Here is a 25758-nt window from a genome sequence, read left to right as displayed (position 1 = left end):
TTGTATTTGTGTCAATTACTTATACATTTCTAAGTTCATGCTTCATTGTATATTGAAATTCTAATTCATTCACTTTTTTCTAGGATGGAGCAATTCCACCTGCTCGACCCGATGTATGAGGCGACCCATCGAGGACGTCACATAGCGTTGGGGCAGATAATAATCTATAAGTTTTGTTCAAAATTTGGTGAGCGTACATGTGTTTGTGAAGTAACAGGAGACTATGTTTTATTCGATGCAAGACCTTCCGCTCCTTCATCCTAGAACCCATAATGGGTTCTTAGACATGCAGTACGACAACAGGTACACTCTTTTCCTGCAAAGAGCTAGCCTGAATGTCATCTCTTTTTAGGTCCATCGTGGGTTGCCCAAGCTCAACTCAGCGGCCATAACTGCGTTGGTTGACAGGTATTAAATTGAATCATTGCCTTCATTCATGGGCATTTGTTCATGTGATTGACTTTTTAACAAGTAATCTTGCTTTGTCTTTAATATAGGTGGTGGCCGGAGACTCACAGCTTCCACCTACCTTTCGGAGAGATAACAGTCACGCTCTAGGACTGTTAGAAGATGCTAGGCCTAAGGATTCACGACAACCTAGTCATCGGGCAGTGCAGGTCAGAGGGCTGGAGAGCACGAGTGGAGGCCTTCCTTGGATGTGAGCTTGGCGAGAAAGGGGCTCGCACTTCTAGAGTTCCCATCTCCTAGCTACGGGAAGAGTTCGCATAGTGCCCTGAGGAGGCAGATGAGGAGACAGTTGGGTACTACTGCAGGGCATGGATCCTACACCTATTTGTCTGCATTCTCTTCCCCAACACCATGGGTGATAGTGCGTCTTGGATGTGAATCCACTGCCTCAGTGACTGGGACCAGGCGAGTCACTACAGCTAGGGCTCTGTAGTCTTGTGTTTTCTATACCAGCAGCTGTGCAAGGGGTGTCGTCGGTCTTCGTCCAACCCATCACTTGGTGGATGCATGTACCTGTTATAGCTATGGATGTGGGCTCGTCTTCCAGTTGGCCGCCCAGAGGTTCTAGCTCGTCGTGAGTGGTTCCAAGGTCAGCCTCTAAGTCGGCAGCTGACGTGGGCGTACCTTTGGGACCAAGTCAGGGTTCCGTACATGAGGTTAGACCGGGCATACATTGAGTTTACGAACGAGCTAGACACGCTGATGACGTCTAGTGTAAGTAAATTTTATTTTCCATGCTGCTTTGAAAAGGATTAGTATACCATCTAACATCTTGTTTAGACATGTTGCAGGTGGAGTGGGAGCCATACGGTGGAGAGGGCGCACTTTCTTTTTAGTTGAGCAACGTTTGTGGGTTCGACGATGACTTCTAAAGGATGAGGTATCCTCTAATCTGCTTCTATGCTATCGAGTTTCACCTGCTAGATAGGGTTGCACGCCAATTTGGAGTGAGACAGCTTTGGCCTATGGCTCTGTTCTTGACTGGTGTTGACTTACACAAGTAAGTGTTTTGATATTTCAAATGTCTCATGATGGTCCATTTCTATTAATATGGTGGCATGTACATGAATTCAAGTAACGATGACATACGTGCGGTTGGATCGTCAGAAGAACAAGAAGATTTTTGACTGGGAGAGGCACCACTAGTCCTTCATTGAGCAATGGGAGGAGATGCACGACAACATGGATGGCAACAATGAGCCACACACAAACCGTGAGTTTAGGTGGTACCAAGCTTGGTACCAGTGTGCAACACATTGCAGGCTGAGGGTACAGTGGACAGAAGATGACTATGCCAACATCGAGTCCTCCAACGATGAAGACACGGCATATGACCAATCGACTCATGCAGGAAGGCAGGTGGAGGCAGGACCGATCTTGGATAGAGTGGTAAGCGAATTGCCTTATTTTTCTACGTTAAGTTGCACAACAGTACATTAGGCGTTCTTGGACCGACATTAGGAGTTATCTATTTTAGTTAGTACCACCTTCAAGCCATATCACCCTTATAATACGTTAGATTCTTGTACAAAAGGAAACCAAACCTATTGCTATCTGTTCAGAAGTATTATTACTGAGAACTTTGTTGCATGGCAATACACTCAAATGCTCAGTTGAAGAGATTGAGCGCATTCGGCCAAGAGTCAGTGACGACTACATACTTGGCTTCCTAGACGTAAGATTAAAAATATTCTTTCAAACATATCATTAATACGTTAGATTCTTTCAATTAACATAGTTTTGTACAATAGAGGCTGTCACGTCGTCTACATTGTGTGGCTAGTCGTTGTGGTTGTAGGACAGACACGACGCAAGATGTGTATGTTCCTTCCACAGGCAGAGGAGGCTTGGGTTCCTCTAGCCAAGCAGCTATAGGGGATAGGGATGAGGACGAGGAAGACGACGATGACATGGACAAGAGGCACGAGGAGCTTGGCTCCTCTCAGCTCCATGACGCTCCCTCGACTCATCCTACACCGCCTCTAGGCACTAGGCAACGCTGTCCGCATGACCCTTACACTCCAGGTACGAGCGCTCTGGGTCATAAGGGTAAGGGCAAGAGTAGGAGGCAGTGAGGGATTTGGTAGCTGTTAGTATGCACTATTATGGATTTTGTATTTACTTTTCTGTAATTATTTGGGATTGTATGGACATTGTGGACTATTTGTATTTTGCAGGACATATTATGTTGGTTGTGATGTTCGTTGTGGTTGCATTTTGCTCCTTGGATGATTAAATGTTTGGAATATATAATTATGTCTCCGTTTGTAACTGTGGATGCTCCTAAAACAAGGAAAACTCTTGCGAATTTTTTTCGTGAAACATTAATCATACTACACTGCTACAAAGGCACAAATATAGTACATAGATTAACTATAAATTTATTAGAACGTGTATAATCTAAATGTACCGTACATACGCTTTGTAGATGAATCTAGGGTTACCAAGCAATAGTGAACAAATCTATGCTTTTTAGACAATAAAAATAGACTTTTCAGATACAAGGACAACATCGATTTATCACATCACTGACATAGTACTGGCATGCAAGGAAGCACAACTCCACTCTATCTCCACCATCCATCTTATGACTGTTTGATCCAAGGGCCGAGGTGAAGAGGCACATGGATCGCTGACATGGCACATTGAGAGGCCTCCATTCCTCATCTCAACCTATAAATAACCACTCACTCCCTCTCATTCACACACACAACAAGGAAGAAGAACACTCCTCAGCATTTTCTTTCATTGCAGTACCAATGTCTGGAGGGTCGTCCAGAGGAAGAGGAAAGGGGAAGGGAACTACCATTAGGTGGGAGGGTCCTCTTGGTCCCGATTTCTTTGAGGAAGCTCTTTATGAGAGGTTTCCAGTTGAGAGCAAAAGTGATTTCACCAAAGAGGCACCACTGAGAGGATACGATGAAAGGAAAGAAGAGTGGCTAAAATGCATGCATGGTGAGGACTGCCTAGTGCAGATGTTCACCGAGGGAATAGATGGAGGTCGTCGTTTCTTCAAATGCCCGCGAGCATGGGTAATTGCTATTACTATTTGTTTCTTCAATATGTTCCTCTTGTATATAACTTACACGATATACTTATTGTAGTCTTCATTGGCCGAAGACAACTGTGGGTTCAGTAGGTGGGTCGATCCTCGACCTATTTATCTATATGCGGAGTATATCTACTACCTGTAGGACCATATCTTCGATCTAGAAAGAGAAGTTAGCAGCGGTTACAAGGACGACGGACAGGACGACAACAACAATGGTGCCGATTCACAGGAGGCACTCTACAATGATCCATATTGCACCTGCCTTAACCATAAGAACAAGGGGCCTCCCCCGTCACCCCCGCCACCACCACCACCAACAATGGGAGGCTACTATGGAGAAGGTGCAATATAATTTGCTATGTGGCCACACTACTAGGATGACTTTATGTTATTCACATGCCACATCTATGTGTTTGTTGTTTGGTTTAATAACCTAAGGCATGTTAGGTTTAGTCGAAGGAAACTCTATACCTAGGTTCGGTACATGTTCTCACATGCCATTTCATTTGTTTCGTGTGTTGAATTATATAATGCCGTACATCGTTAGGTTTTATTTGCAGCACGTGTTCATATTTCAATACGTCCGTATCATTAAGCGGAATATTAAGACCATAAATAATGAAAACAACCACATAATGAAAAGTTCAATACTATGCCACATTACACAACATACTAATACTAGAAGTACGTGCCGACAGTAGACATAGGGGCAAATGCACTTCCAAATCCTCAGTCTGAAATGTACTGAGTAAGCAACTCATCATCCGAGTACCAGTCCTCTACTACAACCTTGTTGCTATGGCTAGGCTCATCTGCGTTTCTCTGACCTGCCTGTCGCCTGTAGTAAGCGGCCTCCGCTTCATCTGCGACCGCTACGGCCTGAGTGAAGAACGTGTCGTCATCCTCCTCCACCTATAAGCCCACCTCTGCTAGACCGATGAGCTCGCTCAGTCTGCCAGTGTCTTCCTCTGCCTGCTCCACCTGCAACCCCACCTCTGCTAGAGCGATGAGCTCACTTAGTCTGCCAATATCGTCCTCAGTCTTCTACGCCTGTAAGCCCACCTCTGCTAGAGCAATGAGCTCACTCAGTCTGCCAGTGTCATCCTCATCCTCGTCTCCCTCATCAGACAACACAATCGGTGAATGAACGGTGCGACCAACTCAAGATCTATGCTCATCTAACTTCTTCTCCTCATACCTTGCATGAGCCAGCTCTGTGGCATGTTCCTCACTGCAACCAATCCCTTCATGTATAAAATACAATCAGTTAGCAACATGATTATATTTCATTTAAAATCATGCAGCGAAAAAATGCTTTCAAGCACTCACTACCACATAATGCAACAACATGCTCGTTCAAGACCTGCATCTGTACTCTTGTCTCCTCTCTTGCCTCATTCCTTGCCCTCTCCTCCTCTAACATCATCCACCTCTCCAATCCCCATTTGTTAAGCCCAACATCGATCGGATTACATATACCGCGCTGTCTAGCAAACTCACGCATCTTTTCTTTGTGATGTTTAACGAATAGGTTGACGTAGTCAGGTGCATATCCCCTCTTCCGTGCAATTACTTGCCTCTTCCGAGAGGGAGAAGAAAGAAGAGGAAGAACGCTCGGGCAGAAAGGTTGGCCAGGGTTAAATGTCAGTGAGCTCGACGCCAGTCACTCTAGCGCCGAGCTCGGCGTCAGAGTGACTGGCGCCGAGCTCGACGCCAGAGTGACTGGCGCCAAGCTCACTGCCATGTCATCTACCGTGCCCAGGAGCTCAGCGCTAGAGACGCTGGCGCCGAGACGTGTTAGCTCGGTGCCAGCACCAATGCCGCCGAGCTAAGGGTCCATTTTTTTAATTCTTTCCGCCAGGGGTCTATTTGTGAGAAACTTTCAAAAAAGGGCTAAAATGTAAAAAATTCGGAACATCCTAACACAAAGTAGACTTAATAAAATATAGTATCCATCCTACACATGTCATCGTGAGGGGCCCGTGAGAGTCAAGGAAGAGGTAAATTGTGTGCCTAATTTCAAACCTTAAATGTAGGGCTTAATGAAAACTACTACTAGAAAAACATAAACTAAGTCTAACATGATGCGTACTTAAGAATCTTTTTAGACGCTCAAACTTATCTGCAACCTACAAAGAGTTTTGATCTAGAGCCAATCGTATCAACTAGCTTATAGCTTATTTAGGAAGAGAGGGAAAACTCTCGGAGACATGATGATTTATCCCATGATATCGGTTGCCAAAATGCAACCCCTAGTTCTCTAGTACCTTCTAATCACAGTGTCGGACTACCACTATATAAGGCTGCCACCAAACACCTAAAGACAAGTGTCATGAGTACTTGAATCTCACACCGCCACTCGACTCTACATGTCATATTGATGTCGTGTCCACTATGGAATTTCTCCATGAAGAAAAAGGGTCTCCTTGTAACCCGTACACCAAGATGTCACTACTCCATGCGAAGATCGGAGGGTTGACGCATAGAAGGCCACCAAGGCCCACATCGGAAGGTCATGAATACATCAAGCTCTCTAGTTCACCAAGATAAAAGGGCACAATAGCCCTAACTCACAAAGCTCTCAAACTTTAAGGTCAAACACTCTTAGGGATGAACTATCGTATCTATCCTAGCTTCATATAAGACATTGATGCACTTGAGAAGATGGATGTAGTTGTAGACACACTTGCCCTAGCTTCTAGCAGCATCAAGGTACTCCAACAACATTAGACAAGTTGTGCAAACTCATATATATAGCTATGTCCCCATCAAATAGTTGTTGGCTAAAGTCTGCCAAAAAGAAAAACTAGTGGAACAGTCCACACCTCACAGAAATGACCTAGCCGAACAGTCATGTCAAAACTAGCCATTGAGATTTCAACCCACTGGACGGGTTGGTGCGTATATTTTTTTCTTCCACTAGGCCATCCGGTGCATGCAACGCATAGTGAACTCACCTATGAGTATCACTGGATGATCTGTTACACTACCCCTTTGCACACGCTCGTCAGTCGTATGTTAAGTGAAGAATGTTCTCTTTAAAACCTTGTTCGGTTCTTCTCCAGACCAAAGGGATTGGAGAGGATTGGAGGGGATTAAGGGGAATTTTGACTTATAGGGGATTAAATCCCCCTCAACCCCTCCAACCCCCTTGATTTCGGGATGAAACGGACAAGACCTAAGGTGTGTTCATGTTAGTTTGTCTAGCGCAGTCTTTGACCATCTGGTGCTTGAGCTGATTCTCCGTAGAACCTATTAGATAGATCGTATCAAACATTTTTTTAACACATGTTTTGAAAGAAAGCTGGTGGAGCAGAGCTCCTCAGTATAGCCAACCCTAACCTATAATTCGCTCCCATGGGGAGTAGGACACGGAAAGCGTTACTAGAGCCATGCTAAATTCATGACTGTACAAATTGACAGGGCGTGAAAACTTAAACTGCGTCTCTTCCGATTAATGTCTCTTAGTGCTTTAACATCTCTTAGAAACAGATAGACCATGCACAACATTAATGATCCCCCATACTGCGTCTGCACACACGTCACATGACACATGACCTCACAGCGTGAACTCTAGTAGCTCTCAATGCCAACATGGTTCTGGCTCATGTTGACGGCCAAACGACCAGACAAATTAGCTCGCGTTGCCACAGTGGCACAGTGCAAATGATGGAGCAGCTTTTCCGCTCAAAAACGAATCTCTTTCTCCTCGTAATTTCCATGGTAGTATCATTTTTGCTGATACGTCACTTTATTAAATAGAAATGACTTGTAATCCGTCCAAAAGTCCAACTGCCAGTTACCACTGAGCATTGAAGTCTTAACAAAACTGCTCCTGCATGCTGCCGTGTCATCATCTCTTCTCTGACATTTTCCCGTCTCGTAGCATCCAAATATTATTAATATACATGCAGTGTGGAGCATCACAGAAACTCAGACTCAGAGAAGAGAGATCATACATATCCTCCCTATGCAACTCGTCACTTGTCACATGTTATGAGCTCTTCTCAGCCAACGCCATAGAAAACTTGCAAGAAACATACAGGAGCACCTGACAGTGGGATCAACAACAAAGCAAACGTTAAAGAAAGGTATCTTCTCTGTTTCCTCCTCTGCTTCTGTTAGCAGTTCACAGGCACTCCATCGTGTGAGACGGTGACAGTGACGCCACCGGGAAGCGATTTGATAGCGTCCAAACCGAACCCGCCGAAGTAGCAGTACCCTGACCCGTGCGACTGCGCGTGCGACGGGACCCTTTTTGCGCGATTTTCCGAAGGAAAGTGCCCCCACGAAACGGCCGTCCGTTTGTGCGCTGATCTCAGACTCAGAGGCCGCGCTTCCCAGCAGACGTCGCTCGGTCGCTGCGACGCAACCGTAGCCGAGCCAAAGGAGCAACGAGGAGAAACAGGGCACGAAATCCAGTGCAATACACATCATCGTGCAACGCATGCGTCAATGCGTGCGTGTATGTCGGGGCGTGTGACAGTTAACCCCAGACACCTCCTGCTGAAGCTTTTTCTCTGCAGGCTCCGAAGATGGAATTGGAGGGCCTAGACGGCAAAGGAGATGTGATCGATCGGAGTGAAAATGCAAGGTGTGGAGGCAGGCAGAGCCTTGCCGTGCATCATCGGTATGTGGTGGCCGGCTGTTTTTGGTGTATAGCCCGTTCGGCTTGCTGGGACTTGGCTGAATTTGCTGAAAAATACGGTTCTAACAGAATTGTTGCGAGAGAAAAATATTGTCCTGACGCTGAAAAAACAAGTTGAATAGTGCAGATTATAAGGTAAGCCGAACGGGGCTATAAAGTGTGCGGGGGGGCACTGTCTTTTTTGGTTTGATGAAGGTTCAGGTCTCTTCTTGGTCGTGTCAAACAGCTGAAGTGGATCTTTTTGACTTTTGTGTGGGAAGCAGCTAACTAAACTAACATTTTGTGGTGGCCAAATGTTGATGCAAGTACATGGACAGCTCGTTACGTTCGTCTTTCTGTCCCTCTGCATCGCTCATCCAGAGAAGGGATTTGGATGCAGATTGTACACGGCTGCACTTGCGAAACGAAGCACGAGTGGGCTCTCGGTACATGCTCATAAGTGCGGTACTGCTGTAGCATGAATGATGTGCATGTGGGTACAAACTAAGGGCGGTCATTAGTGAGGAAACATGCCAAATGGGGGGGGGGGGGGGGGGGGGGGTGCTTCCGTGCTTGCGATTAACAGCCTCCTTTTGTGTTTTTCGGCAGAACTTCTCCGTCTTTTTTACATTCATTCAAAAGCGAAAAGTTTCGAGGACCTGCTCCGTCTAAGTCGGGCAAGCAAACTGAAACGATGGCGATGTGCGTGCACATGCTGCGTCGATCGTCGTCCCGGACGAAAAGAAAAGCTTGCATGCGAGGGTTTCCTATAGCTAATTTTGCCGCTGGGCGCTGGCTGCTGTGCTTATTACCTTACGTCATTACCTAGACGGGAGCTACTAGCTGTCGGCCCCTTGTGACCTACCTACCGTCTACCGGTGAATCTATTTAGCGCGTGATTCCGTCGCCCCTGCTGCAGAAATGCAGTGGCGCTAGCTCCTCCGGCCAAATCTTTCAGCAGCGTTTGCGCCTGCGTTCCGGCCGGACAGCGCCATGGAGCGCTCTGTTGCTTTCGAGACTGAATCGGCAGGAGAAGAGTGCTTCAAGGGCAAGAAGGGTGGGTTCAGAGCCCTCCCCTTCATCTTCTGTGAGTTCCGATCATCTTCTGAAACTGACTATTGCTCATCGCCCTTAATTTTGCTCTCTTTTTTGTCATTTTGTTCTCTATACAAGCCTTTGCTTGCCAGTAGCACGGGATCTTCAAGTAGTTCATCTTCTTAATTCTCATTGGCCTTTGTGCTCAAAGAATTCTCATTCATCACCTAGCTTGCCTTCGATTTTAATGGATAATTCTTTGGGTGTTTTGGATGCCCAGCAAATGAGATGCTGGAGAAAGTTGCTGGATTCGGGCTCAACACCAACATGATCACGTACCTGACCGACAAGTACCACCTCAGCACCGTCACCTCCCAAACGATGCTGTTCGTGTGGGGCGCCATCTCCAACTTCGCGCCCATCCCCGGCGCCATCGTCGCCGACATGTACCTCGGCCGCTTCATGGCCGTCGGGCTAGGCTCCGTCGCGTGCCTGATTGTAAATGCACCGAGATCAGAGAGGCTTACTGCCCGTCTGTCTTTTTCTCTCCGCTAGCTGCCAGAAGGTAATTAACTCCTTGGAACGATTGCTTCCGTTGCTGCACTCTGTTCACAGGGGATGGTCTTCCTATGGCTGACCGCCACGGTCCCTGGAGCGCGGCCGCCTGAGTGCAACAGCGGCGACCAGTGCGCGCCGCCGGGGACGCGGCACCTCGCGTGGCTACTCGCCGGCTTCGCATTCCTGTCCCTCGGCGCCGGCGGCGTCCGGCCATGCTCGATGGCGTTCGGCGCGGACCAGTTCTCGAGGCACCCCAAGCAGCGTCGGGCCAGGATCCTGCAGGCCTACTTCAACGCCTACTACGCGTCCATCGGCGTGGCGTTCACGGTCGCCGTCACGGCCATCGTCTACCTGCAGGACAACGTCAGCTGGAACGTCGGGTTCGCCGTCCCGATGGGCCTCATGCTGCTCTCCACGGTCAGCTTCTTCCTGGGATCGAGCCTTTACATCAAGGAGAAGGGCAAGAGGCAGATGTTCGCCGGGATCGGCTCCGCCGTCGGCGCGGCGATCAGGAACCGCAGGGCGCGGCTGCCGGACAAGACCGTCGATGGCGTGTACCATCACCTCAAGGACTGCAAGCTCGCTGTCCCCACGGACAAGCTGAGGTACGTCACTCTCTCACGTGTCACGTCACGTCCCAACATGCAGCAGGCAGAAGCAGCGTTTCAACTTTCAGGGATGCGTGGTCTGACGAACACGTTGGCGTTTGAGTTCAGGTTCTTGAACAAGGCGTGCTTGCTCCGTGGCACCAAGGAGGACGCGCTCTGCAACGGCTCGGACGCGGCGGCCTCCGAGCGGCACGGCCACGACGGGAAGAGGCCCTGCACGGTGGACCAGGTGGAGCAGCTCAAGTCGGCGATCCGCGTCCTGCCGATCTGGTCTTCCACCATCTTCCTCGCCCTGGCCTTGAACCAGAGCTTCGCCGTGAAGCAGGCCGATACTATGGACCGCAGCGTCGGCGCGGGCCGGTTCCGCGTTCCCAGCGGCTCCCTGGCTGTGTTCAACATGGCCACCATGTCGCTGTGGTTAGCCAGCTACGACAGGTGGGTCGCGCCGGCACTGCAGCGGTACACGGGCAACTCGCGCGGGCTCACCATGAAGCAGCGGATCGGTGGGGGCCTGCTCCTCGCCACCGCGTCGACGGCTGTCTCCGCGGTAGTGGAGGGCGCGCGGCGGCGGCGGGCGCTGCGCGGGGTCACCATCTCGGCGTTCTGGCTGGTGCCGCAGTTCGCGCTTGCGGGGCTCGCCGAGGCGTTCGGCATCATCGGGGAGATCGAGTTCTTCTACACCGAGCTGCCCAAGAGCATGGCCAGCTTCAGCATGTCGCTGCTGTACATGGCCTTCGGAGTGGGCAACCTGGCCGGCGCCCTCATCGTGAAGGTGGTCCAGGTGGCGAGCATGCGAGGGGGGAGAACGGGCTGGCTCGTCGACAACTTGAACGTCGGGCACTACGACTACTACTACTGGCTGCTCACGGGCTACGGCGTGGCGAACTTTGTGTACTTCGTTTGGTGCTGCTGGGCGTATGGCGAGGAGGGGAAGAACGTGGAGTGGGAAGAGGACGACAACACGGAGCAGCCCTAGTCCAGTAGTCCTGTACTCTGAAGCCCGAGTTGGGACGCTTGTGTTTACTTTGAGAACCTTGTAGGGCTGAACAATGAACTTCTGGAAGTTGAATGTTCAATATGTGGTAGTATAAAACATCTAGTTGACTTAGCTTGTCAGTTACTATTGTTTAGGTTTGTCAGGGTCACCAGCAGTTTTAGTCTTCCTACAAGTGAATGCATAACTTCATACTGCACAGTGACTCGAAACTTATCTGATAATAAGTAAGGAAAGAAATGTGTGTGCAATGTAACTCAGGCGGCCAGGCCGTTTCGAAAATTATTGTTCCATGCATGATAACGAAAGCACTTATTTGCTAATCACTATAATGAGCCTGACTTACTAAACTTCAAGAAGGAAATGAAGATAAATACATCTATACACATCATGGCTAAGCTCCTAATAATTTCTTCAGCTCCTTCTTGTTAACCTGAAATAAGCAACGGTTAAGTCAGTCACAAGCACAATATGAGGGTATTTTCAAGATCATTCCTCACCTTTCCCATGGCATTCCGAGGAAGAGAATCCCACAAGTATAGTTTTGTTGGAATCTGGCATCCACAGAAAAAGAACCAATTCCATTGTCAAATGATACCGTAGAGTATTTGAACTCAGGAGTCAGGACTGGCATGAAGTCTAACAAGAGCATACCGTACTGTAGATAGCTATGTAAATGTAGGTCTAATAAGGTCATAAATGTCGTAAATGATTTATGAACATTTTTGTTACAATAATATTTGTTACTGACACTTTATGTTACCAAATTGAAAATTTTATAATGCCAGGCAACAGAGAGTACTTGGGTGAAAGCCAAACAAGCAAAGGAAAAACATTTATGAAAGACCAACTGTAAAAGGCAGCTTGCGAAAAGGCGAAATAATGCAAATAGCAAACCTTGTATGGAGCAAGCTTATCTTTCGACCAACTTGTCAATGCTTCCAAGGTTAGCACTGGCTTTGAGTCCTGCTCGGCCGTTTTCTTTGCATCCTCCTTAGGCACAATTATTGCACATATAACCTCCCCATAGGCTTCATCAGGCAAGCCAAGGACAGCGCATTCCAGTACAGCATCATGCTGAAGACAAAAACAGATGGGATTAGGTAACACCGTAACATGAGTAGGAAAGGGAGTTATTTGACTGTTGTGCAATGCAAAGCCTTCAGGTAAACCTTTCAGCCTAATATATCTACCTGTTAGTCTAAATTTGAGGACAACGTCAGCTGATTTTGTAGGTGCATTGACTTTGTTAATATCATGTAGTGACTACAGTTCAAAAGTAGTTTCCAGTGTATCTGAATTTACCTCTAACAGCACTGCCTCAATTTCTAAAGCTGATAGCTTGTAACCGCCAAATTTCATAATGTCAGCATTTGTGCCTGCACAAGGTAGTGCAAATGAGGCTAGAAGATATCCAAAGCTCTGACCCCAGGCGGTAACACCATGACGTGATGAAAGCAGCAACTAGAAAGACAGTAAAGTGTTACTTACGTCCCAAAATTATGAAGTATCCTTCCTCATCTACAGTTACTGTATCACCTGTCCTGAAGAATCCACCATCAATGAAGGATTCTGCGGTGACCTGCAAACAGAAATTCACCATTTTCAATGATGAAATGATGTATATTAACTTCTCAGCATGCGACCTTTACTGGTTCCTATATGACTGAAATACCAGCAATCTTAAAAATACAAAGTATTAAAAAACAATACACGGCATTGCATTGAAATGAAAAGATGTATGGTTTACAGCTGTAGTTAGTAAGGAGTAGGACCTTCCTAAATGAAATGGAGTGTTCCCTCCAAAACAGTACACCATGATCATCAAATGGCAAAAGTACAAACAGCACAATCATACCTCTGGTCTTTTCCAATACTCCTTGAAAAGGGATGGACTTCTAATGCAGAGCTCACCAACTCCAGTTGTAGTTTCAGTCCCATCCTCCATAATAATCTTGGCCTGAGTCAGAAAGATGCTTTAAAGCTATGAAGCAATGCAGAATACACAGAACAACTAATGCTTTAATGATACTTCTAACTCCCATGAATTGTTCATCATACCTCAACACGTGGAAGGGGTTTACCAACTGTACCTTCTTTTCGGATACCATGCAATGGATTAGACAGTGCCATGACAAACTGTAACCAATATTAAGTCTATCAGGAGTCATGTAGTTAATTAGTGTATTGACTAGATGGGGAAGAGTTAAGATTTTTTTTACCTCAGTCATACCATAGCGTTCCAAAAGACGGTGGCCTGTCACTTCCTCCCACCTCTTCATAAGTGGCGAAGGAAGAGCTGATGATCCACACATCTGCAGTGATTCAATAAGTATTAATAATAAAGTCTATAATTCATGCATCAGTTCCACGAAGTTCTACAGCACTTCGATGCACAGCAAGTGAAAAATGAATAATGTACTCCCTCCGTTCCAAATTATAAGTCACTTTGACTTTTTTTTGTTCATCTATTTTGCTATGTATCTAGACATATTATTATATCTAGATGCATAGCAAAATGGATGTACCAAAAAAGTCAAAGCAACTTATAATTTGGAACGGAGGGAGTATAAAGGAAAGAAGTATATCTTAGCTCTCCCTCGCACACACACTCGGTGTCAGTGAGATAATTAAGATACATTGAGGACCTCTTGGTCACTGAACAGAGTGTAGCATAAATCCCAAGGTCCTTAATTCAATTGATTGAACAAGCATAGCCACAATGCCTGTTGGACTTCACAGATTCAATAGCAGGATCCAAGACCAAGAGTCCATGCCCATGGATATTTCCTTAAACCATGTATCATAAATTGGAATACTTTCTACTAATTTTGTACATAGCATGTAGCTGTGAGGCTTTCAGGAACGAAGGGAGCTAGAGAAAGACTTAAACACTGTTTCCAATGAACATGAAGAACTTACCATTAACCTCAGATGCTTTGCAGCGTAAGAAGCGGCCGACTGTTGATCAGGATCCATACTATCATACCCTTGCAGCAGACGTGTATACATGGTTGGAACCTGCCATAAAAGAAGTATCAAATTACCTTAACTTATCAAACAATATGAAGACAAAAGTTTGGAATGATCTGAAGATAGACTGTTATGCTATGACAGCGAATCATACTCCAGTAAATACTGTAATGGCCTCTTTATTTTTACTACCATCGCTGGGATATGATTCTCGCCATCTCTGCCATATCCCGCTTACACTGAATTTTGGTATAAACTCAACCTGCGATCACAAAGAATATACATTACCATGAAAGGAACTTTGTAGACGTGCTGCTGAAACAAGATTCATTGTTTACATCTCCTAAATCAAATGCAAATGGATCTATTATGTCCGCAGAAGAGAACTCCAAATCTCCAATAGCTATAGAAGACCAGTTCACCTAAACTAAGCCGCAATTGGCGTGTTTGGGAGTTGGGACCGCGTTGGCGGCTAAGACAAGCAAAGAATCATGCCAAACGCCCTGTGATGCGCACAATTCTCTTGACTGCACATGGCACCAGGACTGCGAGAATCAACTGCATACAGCATCGGGACCGCGAGAATGAACTAACTCCTGCGTTTCCCGTGCCACGGGCCGGCGGCTGCAGTACCCATACTACACCGTGCGTTCTGCAACTGTGGTCCCAAACACGCCGAATATCTCTTGACCAAACAGCATTTTTCACCTAAATAGAGCATTTAGAGATAAGTAGGGAGAGAAATTACCACTGATCCTGAATAAAGGGGCGCAAATAGAGCATTGAAAAGGCCATGCACATGTACACTTGAAAGTTAAGGACTTCAACAATAATGACAAAGAAATGGATCCCCCAAACATAACCAAAATAAGGGACACTATCACTGTTCAAAATAAAAAATGCAATGTGGTCCTAGTTCTACTTCTAGCTACCATCCTATTACATGAGTTTTCAATTTTGCTTTCTAATCGAAGGGACTGGTTGGCATGTTTTTGGTGCTTCAAACCAGAAGGAGCATGACAAGTAAAAACAAGTGAAAGAAGAGTAAAGAACTAATGGTACCAAAAATTTTCCTAAGAGAGAAGACAAGATATCATGTAGTACAACTGCACTTAAAACCACTCTATGCCCAGGACGTCAGGAATCAGGATCCATGTGGAGCTGGCCCATGCATCCATAGCAAGCAGCTTACACTTTCTTCCTCCACTTCAAGTAGAAACATTAACACGGAAGTGCTATGTTGGGAATGTATGGGTTTATGTACTGTATTGTTCTAACCTATGTCAACTTTTCATGCAGGACTACTGCCAAAACACATTAATATACCTAGGCAGCTACTAATCTGTGTTGCTGAACATTGAATACTGCAATCATAATAAAGGTGTGGGCTTGGAAAAAAAACAATACGAAATATCAGCATATGAATAGTGCTAAAAACTTAAATAGCAACAGCATTCATTGTGGATATGATGCAGCGGGAGACAGTGCAGAAATTGGTCTTCACTTCGATATCCCCACGCTTCTGATAGAATTTGAACCTGCCAAATCAGTGAGGATAAATGTTATGTATATTACATCATCTATCTATCATGCCATCTAAAACGATCATACAGGAAATATAAAAACAAGTCACACAAACCATTAAAACTCTTAGATCAATCAACTGTAATAGCAAAATCATGGAAATGTGGCAAAAATACAGAAATAGAATCAACAATATAAAAAAAATATTACCTTCTGGCTTCTGTACATTGTTCACCAGTTTATAGAATCATTTTATATATCTATTTAAAGATGAAAAACACACCTGAGAAAGTATGCCCTTGTGGGTGTGAACTACTCCTTTTGGTTTACCAGTTGTGCCACTTGTGTAAAGGATAAGAGCAGGGTCATCACCTGTATAATCAAACTCCAGAAAACAGTGAGTGAGTAAGTGCTCAGGGTTGTATGGAAGTAATAGTAGAGACATAAAAGGAGAGTATAGAAATAATAGTTGAAACACAAAGGGGGACTATAGAAACAGCAAGCAATATCAGCCACTAAGTTCAAGTTGCAGTGGAGAGAGAGAGAGAGAGAGAGGGGTGAGCAATTCACCATTGATTTTCTTTGAACTGTTGATCTGAGTTATTAAAGTAGAGACTGATGAAGTCGCCTCATTGCTTGAAGGTTCTTGGGGATTTATTTCTGAAGGTATACTAGTGATAGGTGGAAGAAGAGAACAATAAGCAGAACACTTGATAGAAAGGTTCTCCATGACTTCATGATGGTCCTTGGTGCTTAAAACCATAGAAATATCCTATAAGTCGCAGATATTAGAAACTAAAAGAACAAATTGACTTGGATTTCGATGCTTTTTAAAGTTCATATATTGTAGTTCACAATAGAACATGCGCAGCACTTGCAAAGAATATAAAACATTATGATCACATGTACAATGCAAAAAAAAAAAAAGACAAGTTTAAAATCTGTTGTAATTAAGTTCTTTTTTTTGGGGGGGGGGGGGGGGGGGGGGGGTGAAGTGCACATAACATCATTTTTTTGCACAAATTTCTACAGAAAGTCTTTTGTATCTTTCTTTACTTGTTTTGTTCTTTTTTGTGAACCTTTTCAAGTGCACAGGTGTGCAAACCCAATTAGGTACAGAAATCTGCTTCAGCCACAAAAATGCATTGATTTGTATACGAAGTTTGTACATATGTGTAAGCTAGAAGATGTCCAATCATCCCGTGTGACCAATTTAAGAGTTAATAAACACTGCTATCTACATCTGCATAGTGCTTTGCTTTTTTTTGTAACATTATTGTTGTGGCTTAGGGACCGGAGAGCGTAGGAGTGGGAGACGGAGGACCTGGGCTTGGAACCCCGGCGATGAACTGGTGTCGCCGTGCTCGGCGGCTGGCTGGGAACCGCTGGAGAGTCGGCGACAACATAGAGACCGTGAACAGTAACACCCGAGGGCCCAAGGTGAGATAAACTCAATCCCAGGCTAAATCCATTCCACCATAAGAGTCCAATACTTATACAAGTAAATCTTCAACTAACTTAACTCTACTTAATCTAAGTAACAAACTCAAGAGATAAGTATCCTAGATTTTAGGACTTGCTAACCAACTGGCCCGACTCCCCCTATCTGGCCGACTCAACCGGGCTCCTAGCCACGGTGCTTGAGGCCATAGACCTTACTGGTCATAACATCTCTCCCCTCCTTTGGGAACAGCTCGTCCTCGAGCTGAAACGAAGGAAAGGTAGCACGGAACTCATCCACGGGTTCCCAAGTGGCGTCATCTTCCGGCATGTTCTCCCACTGAACCAACACATGCCACACACCGCGCCTCAACTGAGAACGAAGCACGCGTGTAGGATGATGAAGCAGTCGGCCCTGATGGAGAGGAGGAAGCGCCGGTGTAGTGGATGGCGGAGTTCCCCGAAATGGCTTGAGCACCCCAACATGGAAAACATCATGAATCCGAGCTCCCTCCGGAAGACGCAGGCGATATGCCACTTCGCCAATGCGTTTAATAACCTGAAACGGACCAGCAAAACGTGGACTAAGCTTGCCACGGAATCCCGGCACCAGGGATTGCGCCGGCCGATGAAGAAGGCGCAGGAGAACCCAATCGTCAATGTTGAACTGAAGAGGACGGTGGTGAGCATCATAATGCCGTTTGGCATATTCCTGAGCTTGCAGCAACCGATCCCGAACATCAGCGAGAAACGCATCACGATCGCAGAGAAGCTTGTCCACCTTGTCTGTCCGTGCCGAGCCGGCAGTGTAAGGCAGCAGAGGCGGTGGAGGCCGGCCATACACCACCTCAAAAGGCGTCGTTCGCAGGGAGGAGTGGAATGAAGTGTTGTAACAATATTCGGCCCAAGGAAGCCACTAAAGCCAAGAACGAGGACGATCGCCAGTGAGACACCTCAGATACATAGCAATTGTGCAATTGACCACCTCGGACTGTCCATCGGTTTGCGGATGAAAGGCTGTGCTCATCTTGAGCTTGACCCCAGCGAGCTTGAAGAGATCGCGCCACACATGCCCCATAAACACTGGATTGCGATCACTAACAATGGACGCCGGAAAACCATGAAGTCTGACAATGCCGTCAAAGAACACCCCGGCGACCGACGCTGCTGTGTATGGGTGGCTCAGCGGAAGAAAATGCGCCTGCTTGGAAAATCTGTCAACCACCGTTAAAATCACACTCGTCCCATGAACACGCGGAAGCCCCTCCACGAAATCCATGGATATGTCAGACCAAACTTGCGAGGGAACTTCTAGCGGCTGAAGGAGGCCAGCCGGGTGTAGATGGTCGGTTTTGTTACGCTGACACGTGAGACAAGAACTCACAAAGTCTCGGACAATGCGGCGGTCATGGTCGATCACGAACTCCTGACGAAGCCAGTGCAGCGTCTTCTGTGTGCCTTCATGACCAGCCCTGTGTGCCATCTGGAGAACAGCGGGGAGGACTGAAGACGTCGCTGGGACAAATACGCGGGCGCCGCGCATGATGAGACCCTCAGCGATGCGCCAAGGCTCGCCACGGGCAGCCACAATACAGTCGCGCAGCGCACGCAGGTCGTCGTCCAGCTGCAGTTCGCGGCGTAGGTCGTCGAATAGCTGAAAGGAAGGTACCGTGACGGCCTGGAGCAGCAGATCGTCCGCCTCTCGCCGAGACAATGCATCGGCAACGACATTGAGATTTTCCGGCCGATATTCAATCGTGAAATCATACCCAAAGAGCTTACTAACCCACTGATGTTGGGAAACCGTAGATAACCGTTGATCCAACAAAAACTTCAATGCATAATGATCGGTGCGCACAATGAACTGTCTTCCCCACAAATACGGACGCCAGTGCCGCACGGCTTGGACAAGACCGATGAGCTCCCTCTCATATGCGGCTAACTTGTGGTGCCTCGTTGCGAAAGGTCTACTGAAAAATGCTAGAGCCCCGGCGCCTTGATCGAGCACCGCGCCAAATCCAGAGCCGGATGCATCACAATCGACCATGAATGCTTTGTCCCAATCAGGGAGTTGTAGAACCGGTGCACTGGACAGGGCCTTCTTGAGGGCGTTGAAGGCGTCCGTGGCCGCGGTAGACCACAGGAACGCCTCCTTCTTAAGAAGCGCTGTTAAGGGGGCAGCCACTGAGCCGTAATCTTTGATGAATCGACGATAGTAGCCGGCGAGGCCTAGGAACCCCCTGAGCGCCCGCACGTTGCCGGGTTGAGGCCATGTGTTGACTGCCGCGATCTTCTCCTGATCCATTGCCACACCGGCCGCGAAGATGACATGTCCCAAGTATTGTACCGCCGTCGTTGCGAAGTCGCATTTAGAGCGTTTCAACCTCAATTGATGGTCACGTAGCACAGTCAAGACTGCGTTGATGTGCTGCAGATGCGTCGACCAAGAGGGGCTATAGATCAAGATGTCGTCGAAAAACACAAGGACAAACTTACGGAGGAATGGCCGGAGCACTGTGTTCATGAGACTTTGGAATGTTGCCGGTGCATTGGACAGTCCGAAGGGCATGACTAAAAACTCGAAGTGACCCTCATGAGTCCGAAAAGCAGTCTTCTCAATGTCATCAGCATGCATACGAACTTGGTGGTAGCCTGAACGCAAGTCCAGCTTGGAGAAAAAACGGGCCCCATGAAGCTCATCCAGTAATTCTTCGACCACCGGAATGGGAAATTTGTCTTTAATGGTGAGCTTGTTCAAGGCACGGTAATCAACACAGAACCTCCAGGAGCCGTCATGTTTCTTGACAAGTAGAACAGGAGCAGAGAATGCTGAAGTGCTCGGACGGATCATCCCCCTTTGCAGCATAGCGGCGCACTGTGACTCCAGTTCATCTCTCTGCAGTTGCGGGTATCGGTAGGGCCGCACGGCCACTGGCACCGCATTTGGCACGAGATGAATGCGGTGATCACAGTTGCGAGCGGGCGGCAACCCTTCGGGCGTAGCGAACACATCTTCAAATGAGTTGAGCTTGTGGAGCAAGGCTGTTTCGGTGTTGCTGCCCGCGTCGTGGAGAGCATAGAGGCGTCGAGTGGACTGCACGTCATAGCGGGTTGAGCCGATACCGCGCCAGAAGACGCGCCGATCAGCCTTGTTGAAAGCCATGCACAAGTCATCAAAATCCCACAATATCGGCCCGAGAGTGCGCAAGAAGTTGACACCGAGAACCATGTCCCACCGGTCCAACGGAATAGTATAGCAGTCCACTAAGAAGGCTTCTTCGGCAATGTGTATGCCGACGTCGCGCGCGAGCCCTCGGCAAGCGACGCGGTCACCATTTGCGACAGTAACACCGGCACCTGGGCACCGATCAAAGTGGATGCCCACGCGGCGTGCGACGTCCCCGTTGATGAATGTGTGAGTAGAACCTGAATCGAGCAGCGCCACGCACTGCACATTGCCCACTTGGACATAAACCTGCATAGTATCTTCAGTCCTGATGCCTGCGATGGTCGATAATGATATGGTGGGTTTGTTTTGGCCGACTGCTGTCGTTTGTTCATCTTCATCGGACTCTGGCTCCTCCACCATATAATCGGTCACTTCCAGGTAAAACAGACGCGGGCACTTGTGTCCTTGCACATATGGTTCATCACAGTTGTAACACAAGCCCAATTTGCGGCGATCTACCATCTCCGCCGGTGTGAGACACTTGAAAGGCCGGCTTGGGGAGGAGACCGAGGCTGCTAATGATGGTGTAGCGCCCCCTGGCTGTCCAACCAGAGGTCGCCGAGGAGGGCGACTGGGTGGTGCTGGGAGCGCGAGGGCCGCTGATGTATGGCGACGTTCATAAGCGCGAGCCAAGCGCATAGTGCGGTGTAAATCCTGGGGGTCATGGAGCTCCACGTCAACCCGGATATACTCCGGAAGTCCCCCGGTGAACAGTTGCGCTTGTTGTAGCGGCACCAGATGTCCCGCGTGCGCCAAGCGCGCCTAGAAGGCTTCCATGTAAGCATCAACGGAGGCACTGAACGGTAGGCGAGCGAGGTCTGCAAGATGATTGGTGGACAGCGCTGGTCCGAAACGCTGGTGGCAGAACAGGCGGAAATCAGCCCAAGATGGACGCCCGGAGTCGCGTTCCAACACATAATACCATTGCTGTGCTGATCCCGTCATGTGGAAGGACGCGAGCCAAACCTTGTCCGCCTCACAAGTAAGCTGGCCGCGGAAGAAGGATTCGCAACGGTTTAGCCATCCAAGCGGGTCCTCTTTGCCGTCGTAAGTGGGGAAGGACAACTTATGGAACCTGGGAACGCCCTGGCTGTCCCCCTGTCCCTCAGGGTAATGGCGCGGTTCATGCACCACCGTCGCAGAAGAGTAGATCGGCCCGTTCAGGATGGAGGACAACGACGGTACCGGCGACGGTGATGACGGAAACGGGATCGACTGAATCGGAAGTCCGGTCGGAGATGGCTGCGAGGTAACGCCGGCAGCCGTGGGCACCGGAAGCGGCGTCGTGGACCTTGGTAGTGACGGTGAGGGCAGTATCTCTGAGACGACCGGCTCTAGTATCTCTGAGACGACCGGCTCTAACGCCGGAAAAACCCCATATCCCGGCATGCCATATTGTAGTAGCGGCGTGGTGGAGTACGGTAGGTGCGGTGTCGTCGAAGGACCAGGGCGGCTCTCGACCGTCGCCAGGCGCAGGGACATCTCCGCCATCTGCCGCTGCATGCCCTGGACCATCTCGCCCATCTGCTGCTGCATGGTTGCCAAGGCGGCCAGGGAAGCCGCAAGGTTCGGTGGTGCGGGAGGCGGTGGTAGGGAGCCCGACGTGACGAGAGGAACGGGCAACGGTGACATGGTGGTGCCGGTGGTGGCCGCCGCAGTGTCAGCGGCAGAAGCACCGGAGGAAGCCATGGTCTCTGATACCAGATTGTTGTGGCTTAGGGACCGGAGAGCGTAGGAGTGGGAGACGGAGGGCCTGGGCTTGGAACCCCGGCGATGAACTGGTGTCGCCGTGCTCGGCGGCTGGCTGGGAACAGCTGGAGAGTCGGCGACAACAGAGAGACCGTGAACAGTAACGCCCGAGGGCCCAAGGTGAGATAAACTCAATCCCAGGCTAAATCCATTCCACCATAAGAGTCCAATACTTATACAAGTAAATCTTCAACTAACTTAACTCTACTTAATCTAAGTAACAAACTCAAGAGATAAGTATCCTAGATTTTAGGACTTGCTAACCAACTGGCCCGACTCCCCCTATCTGGCCGACTCAACAGGGCTCCTAGCCACGGTGCCTGCGGCCATAGACCTTACCGGTCATAACAATTATACTTATAAGAAAATATCAAAATAGAATCATAGCATGGCAGCAGAAAATGGTAGCATTTCATTTCTATAATGATATGTTGCAATATGAAATGTTGCTGTAAGCTTGGAACAAACCGAGTCTTTCATGACATGAAGAAGCTCAGCTTCTGGATAGCTAAGGGCAAGGGGTACTGCAACTCCACCAGAAAGCCAGGTTCCAAAGACCCCAGCAACAAATTCAGGAGAGGGTTTAGCCACAATGCCAACACGAGCTCCATAAAGGAATCCTGTTCCATTTATTCCTTCGGAAGAAGAATCTTGTATTCCATTGCGTGTCATCTAAAAGAACAGAAAAGGTGAGGTTTTGCTTGTGTATTATCAATAGGCATTAAACAGATTAACAGAACAAGTACAGTTTATGTTTAACAGAGCTCTGTAAGGTAGACTTAATGCATTAAACTATTTGGTCATAACAAAATTGACTAAGGAAGCAAACTCCTGTAGATATGGTCAACAAAGTTCCTTGCAGTTAACTTATGCATTAAACTACTAAGCCAAAACAAAATGTATGGGAAGCGGGATCCAGTTGGTCCCCGTATTCTCAGAAGTAAACTTGAGGGGAGGCAGTTATCTTGGTAAACAGATTTGGAATTTAGGAGACAGATTTACAGAAAAGCTTGTGCAATTAAGACATTGATGAGGCCTTGTTGCAAACATGCAAGGTAAAGGACAGGACAAACTAATTGTTTGAACGAAAACATCTGATACGGCATCCTCTAATCAAGATCTTCCAGCCAGTTTTCAGAGCAATCCTGCGGAACACATACACCAGAACTACCCTCCCAGCTTCCTATGTGCACTCACCAGGACTGCTTCAACGTCCTCATGAATTCTGAACTTACATGTTATTTGCATTAATGCATTTCGTAAGGATTCCCACGTTATGACTGAAAATTATATCATATTGAATCCAGACAAATATGATAAAATACCAAGGAATGTTATGTGGTGGGCTTTGGACAAACATAAAGTCCCAACGAAGTACGTCGGGCTCATTAAGGACATGTACAACAATGTTGTGACTAGAGTTCGAACAAGTGATGGAGACACCGATGACTTCCCGATTAGGATAGGACTACATCAAGGGTCAGCTTTGAGCCCTTATTTGTTTGCTTTAGTGATGGATGAGGTCACAAGGGACATACAAGGGGACATCCCTTGGTGTATGCTTTTCGCGGACGATGTAGTGCTAGTTGATGAAAGCCGGACAGGAGTGAATCAGAAACTGGAGTTATGGCGGGAGACTTTGGAGTCCAAAGGTTTTAGACTTAGTAGAACTAAAACTGAGTATATGAGATGTGACTTCGGCATTATTACTCGGGAGGAGGAAGATGTTAGTTTGGAAGGTCAAGTAGTGCCTAGAAAGGATACCTTTCGATATTTAGGATCAATGCTACAGAGGGACGGGGGTATTGATGAAGATGTTAGCCATAGAATCAAAGCAGGGTGGATGAAGTGGAGGTAAGCGTCTGGTGTCCTATGTGACAAAAGGGTACCACAGAAGCTAAAAGGCAAGTTTTATAGGACGGCGATTAGACCTGCTATGTTGTATGGTGCAGAATGTTGGCCTACGAAAAGACGACATATTCAACAGCTAAGTGTCGCAGAAATGCGTATGTTGCGTTGGATTTGCGGTCATACAAGAAGGGATCGAGTTCGGAACGATGATATACGTGAGAGATTAGGGGTAGCGCCAATTGAAGAAAAGCTTGTCCAACACCGGTTGAGATGGTTTGGACATGTGCAACGGAGACCTCCAGATGCACCGGTGCGTAGTGGAATCCTAAGTCAGGATAGTAACGTGAAGAGAGGTAGAGGAAGACCGAAGTTGACTTGGGTAGAGGCAATAAAAGGAGACTTGAAAGGATGGAATATACCCAAAGACTTAGCCTTAGATAGGAGTGCTGGGAAGACAGCTATTCACGTGCCTGAACCTTGATTGCTTCTGTTGGGTTTCAACTCTAGCCTACCCCAATTTGTTTGGGACTTAAAGGCTTTGTTGTTGTTGTTGTTGTTGATTGAATCCAGACAAAGGAAAAGGGAAGCTAAGAAAACAATCATATGAGAACCTCGAAATGTCACTGAATGGGAAAGCTTAAATGAATATGAAGATTGCAGAGCATAAAAGGAGCTGTGGTACATTTTTGCTGCACAGAATGTTGTGGACATCAAAAGAGGCTGCAATGAGCTGGACAAGGCTGTAGCTTTTTTTGTCAGCTCTTATGGCAGCACGGACACCATCTGCTGAGCCATGCTTAAGGACTTCTTGAACCACCTCCATGAATGTATGGGTATCCTGTCTGGCACTGTATGCTAAAGAACACAAGGAAATGGAAACGTTAAAGAGCAAAAACGAAATGATTGTGCAATAATTTAAGTATTTAGCTAGAAGCTTCAAACCACAGCATGCAAATTTGATGACTAACAAACCAAGTGCTGTGCACTGATAAAGCAGTCAGCACGAATTCCTCTATGAAGTCAGTCAGATGGCCATTAACCTAGACCACTGCTTCTTAGAGAAACCCATGACCATGAAGCGCATGCTGAGCCATGCAAGAGCTGTGGTAACTAGAAAGCAGCACAGCAATTCAAATACAGCTAACAACAGACGCAGGTCTATAAGAATCCTGCCCGAGCACCATGATCGCGTTACACCCTGAGACACAAAGAAGTTAGTTGCAAACCCACTACTCCACTAGGAGCATAGGACAACCCCCTTTGTATCCCCAGTGCTTCACTGGTCCACAATTTGGACCCCCAAATGGACCGTTTATGCATTATTAAGAAAAAACTGCTGATCAGTCTCGTAGATCCGCAGTCGCAACTACACCCACAACCTTCTAGCAAGGCATCCGCTGAGCGGCTGAGGTAAAACGGCGAACACCTTCCGTTCTACCAAACCATGACATGGAAAATTGAGTTTCGCGTCGCCAACTCCGGCCAGGAGTCGCGAAATTTGCCAGCTCAAGTGGACGTCCTTGTGGCAAAACGACGAACAACTGGCGCTGAACCGAAAACGAAGCAAACAAAAAGAGAGACGAGAAAGTGGAGTAGCTGACCTGGAGAGGAGAAAGAAGAGGTGAAGTGGCGTCGGAGGCGAGAGAGGGC

The 25758-nt window shown here is 47.5% G+C and overlaps 2 protein-coding genes across 3 annotated transcripts; one reads left to right on the top strand and one right to left on the bottom strand.

The window, feature by feature from the left end:
* The first annotated feature begins 9030 nt into the window (after positions 1 to 9030).
* LOC136532378 (protein NRT1/ PTR FAMILY 1.2-like) lies at positions 9031 to 11420 on the top strand. 2 transcript variants are annotated; one of them, XM_066524987.1, is made up of 4 exons: positions 9031 to 9234; positions 9463 to 9680; positions 9798 to 10345; positions 10457 to 11420. In XM_066524987.1, exons 1-4 carry the CDS (start codon positions 9141 to 9143, stop codon positions 11322 to 11324), a joined length of 1728 nt encoding a protein of 575 aa, XP_066381084.1. In that variant the 5' UTR covers positions 9031 to 9140; the 3' UTR covers positions 11325 to 11420. The 2 variants fall into 2 exon arrangements, with proteins under 2 accessions (XP_066381084.1, XP_066381082.1); XM_066524985.1 differs by having other exon boundaries at positions 9798 to 11420.
* Positions 11421 to 11544: 124 nt separating this feature from the next.
* Positions 11545 to 25752, bottom strand: LOC136532379 (probable CoA ligase CCL8). The gene is made up of 17 exons (XM_066524988.1): positions 25710 to 25752; positions 24791 to 24963; positions 22726 to 22929; positions 16410 to 16611; positions 16123 to 16211; positions 15785 to 15853; positions 15064 to 15117; positions 14470 to 14577; positions 14265 to 14363; positions 13565 to 13657; positions 13404 to 13481; positions 13201 to 13302; positions 12834 to 12924; positions 12648 to 12721; positions 12240 to 12419; positions 11843 to 11896; positions 11545 to 11775 (listed from the first exon to the last, which is right to left on the bottom strand). The coding sequence occupies exons 2-17, from the start codon at positions 24929 to 24931 to the stop codon at positions 11737 to 11739; spliced, it is 1677 nt and encodes a 558-aa protein (XP_066381085.1). The 5' UTR covers positions 24932 to 24963; positions 25710 to 25752; the 3' UTR covers positions 11545 to 11736.
* Between the last annotated feature and the right edge of the window lie 6 nt (positions 25753 to 25758).

The sequence above is a fragment of the Miscanthus floridulus genome, unplaced genomic scaffold (genome assembly GCF_019320115.1).
Source record: "Miscanthus floridulus cultivar M001 unplaced genomic scaffold, ASM1932011v1 fs_5_2_3, whole genome shotgun sequence".
Lineage (NCBI taxonomy): Eukaryota > Viridiplantae > Streptophyta > Magnoliopsida > Poales > Poaceae > Miscanthus > Miscanthus floridulus.
The sequence above is the reverse complement of the archived record's forward strand: the minus strand, read 5'-3'. Positions and strand labels throughout refer to the sequence as shown.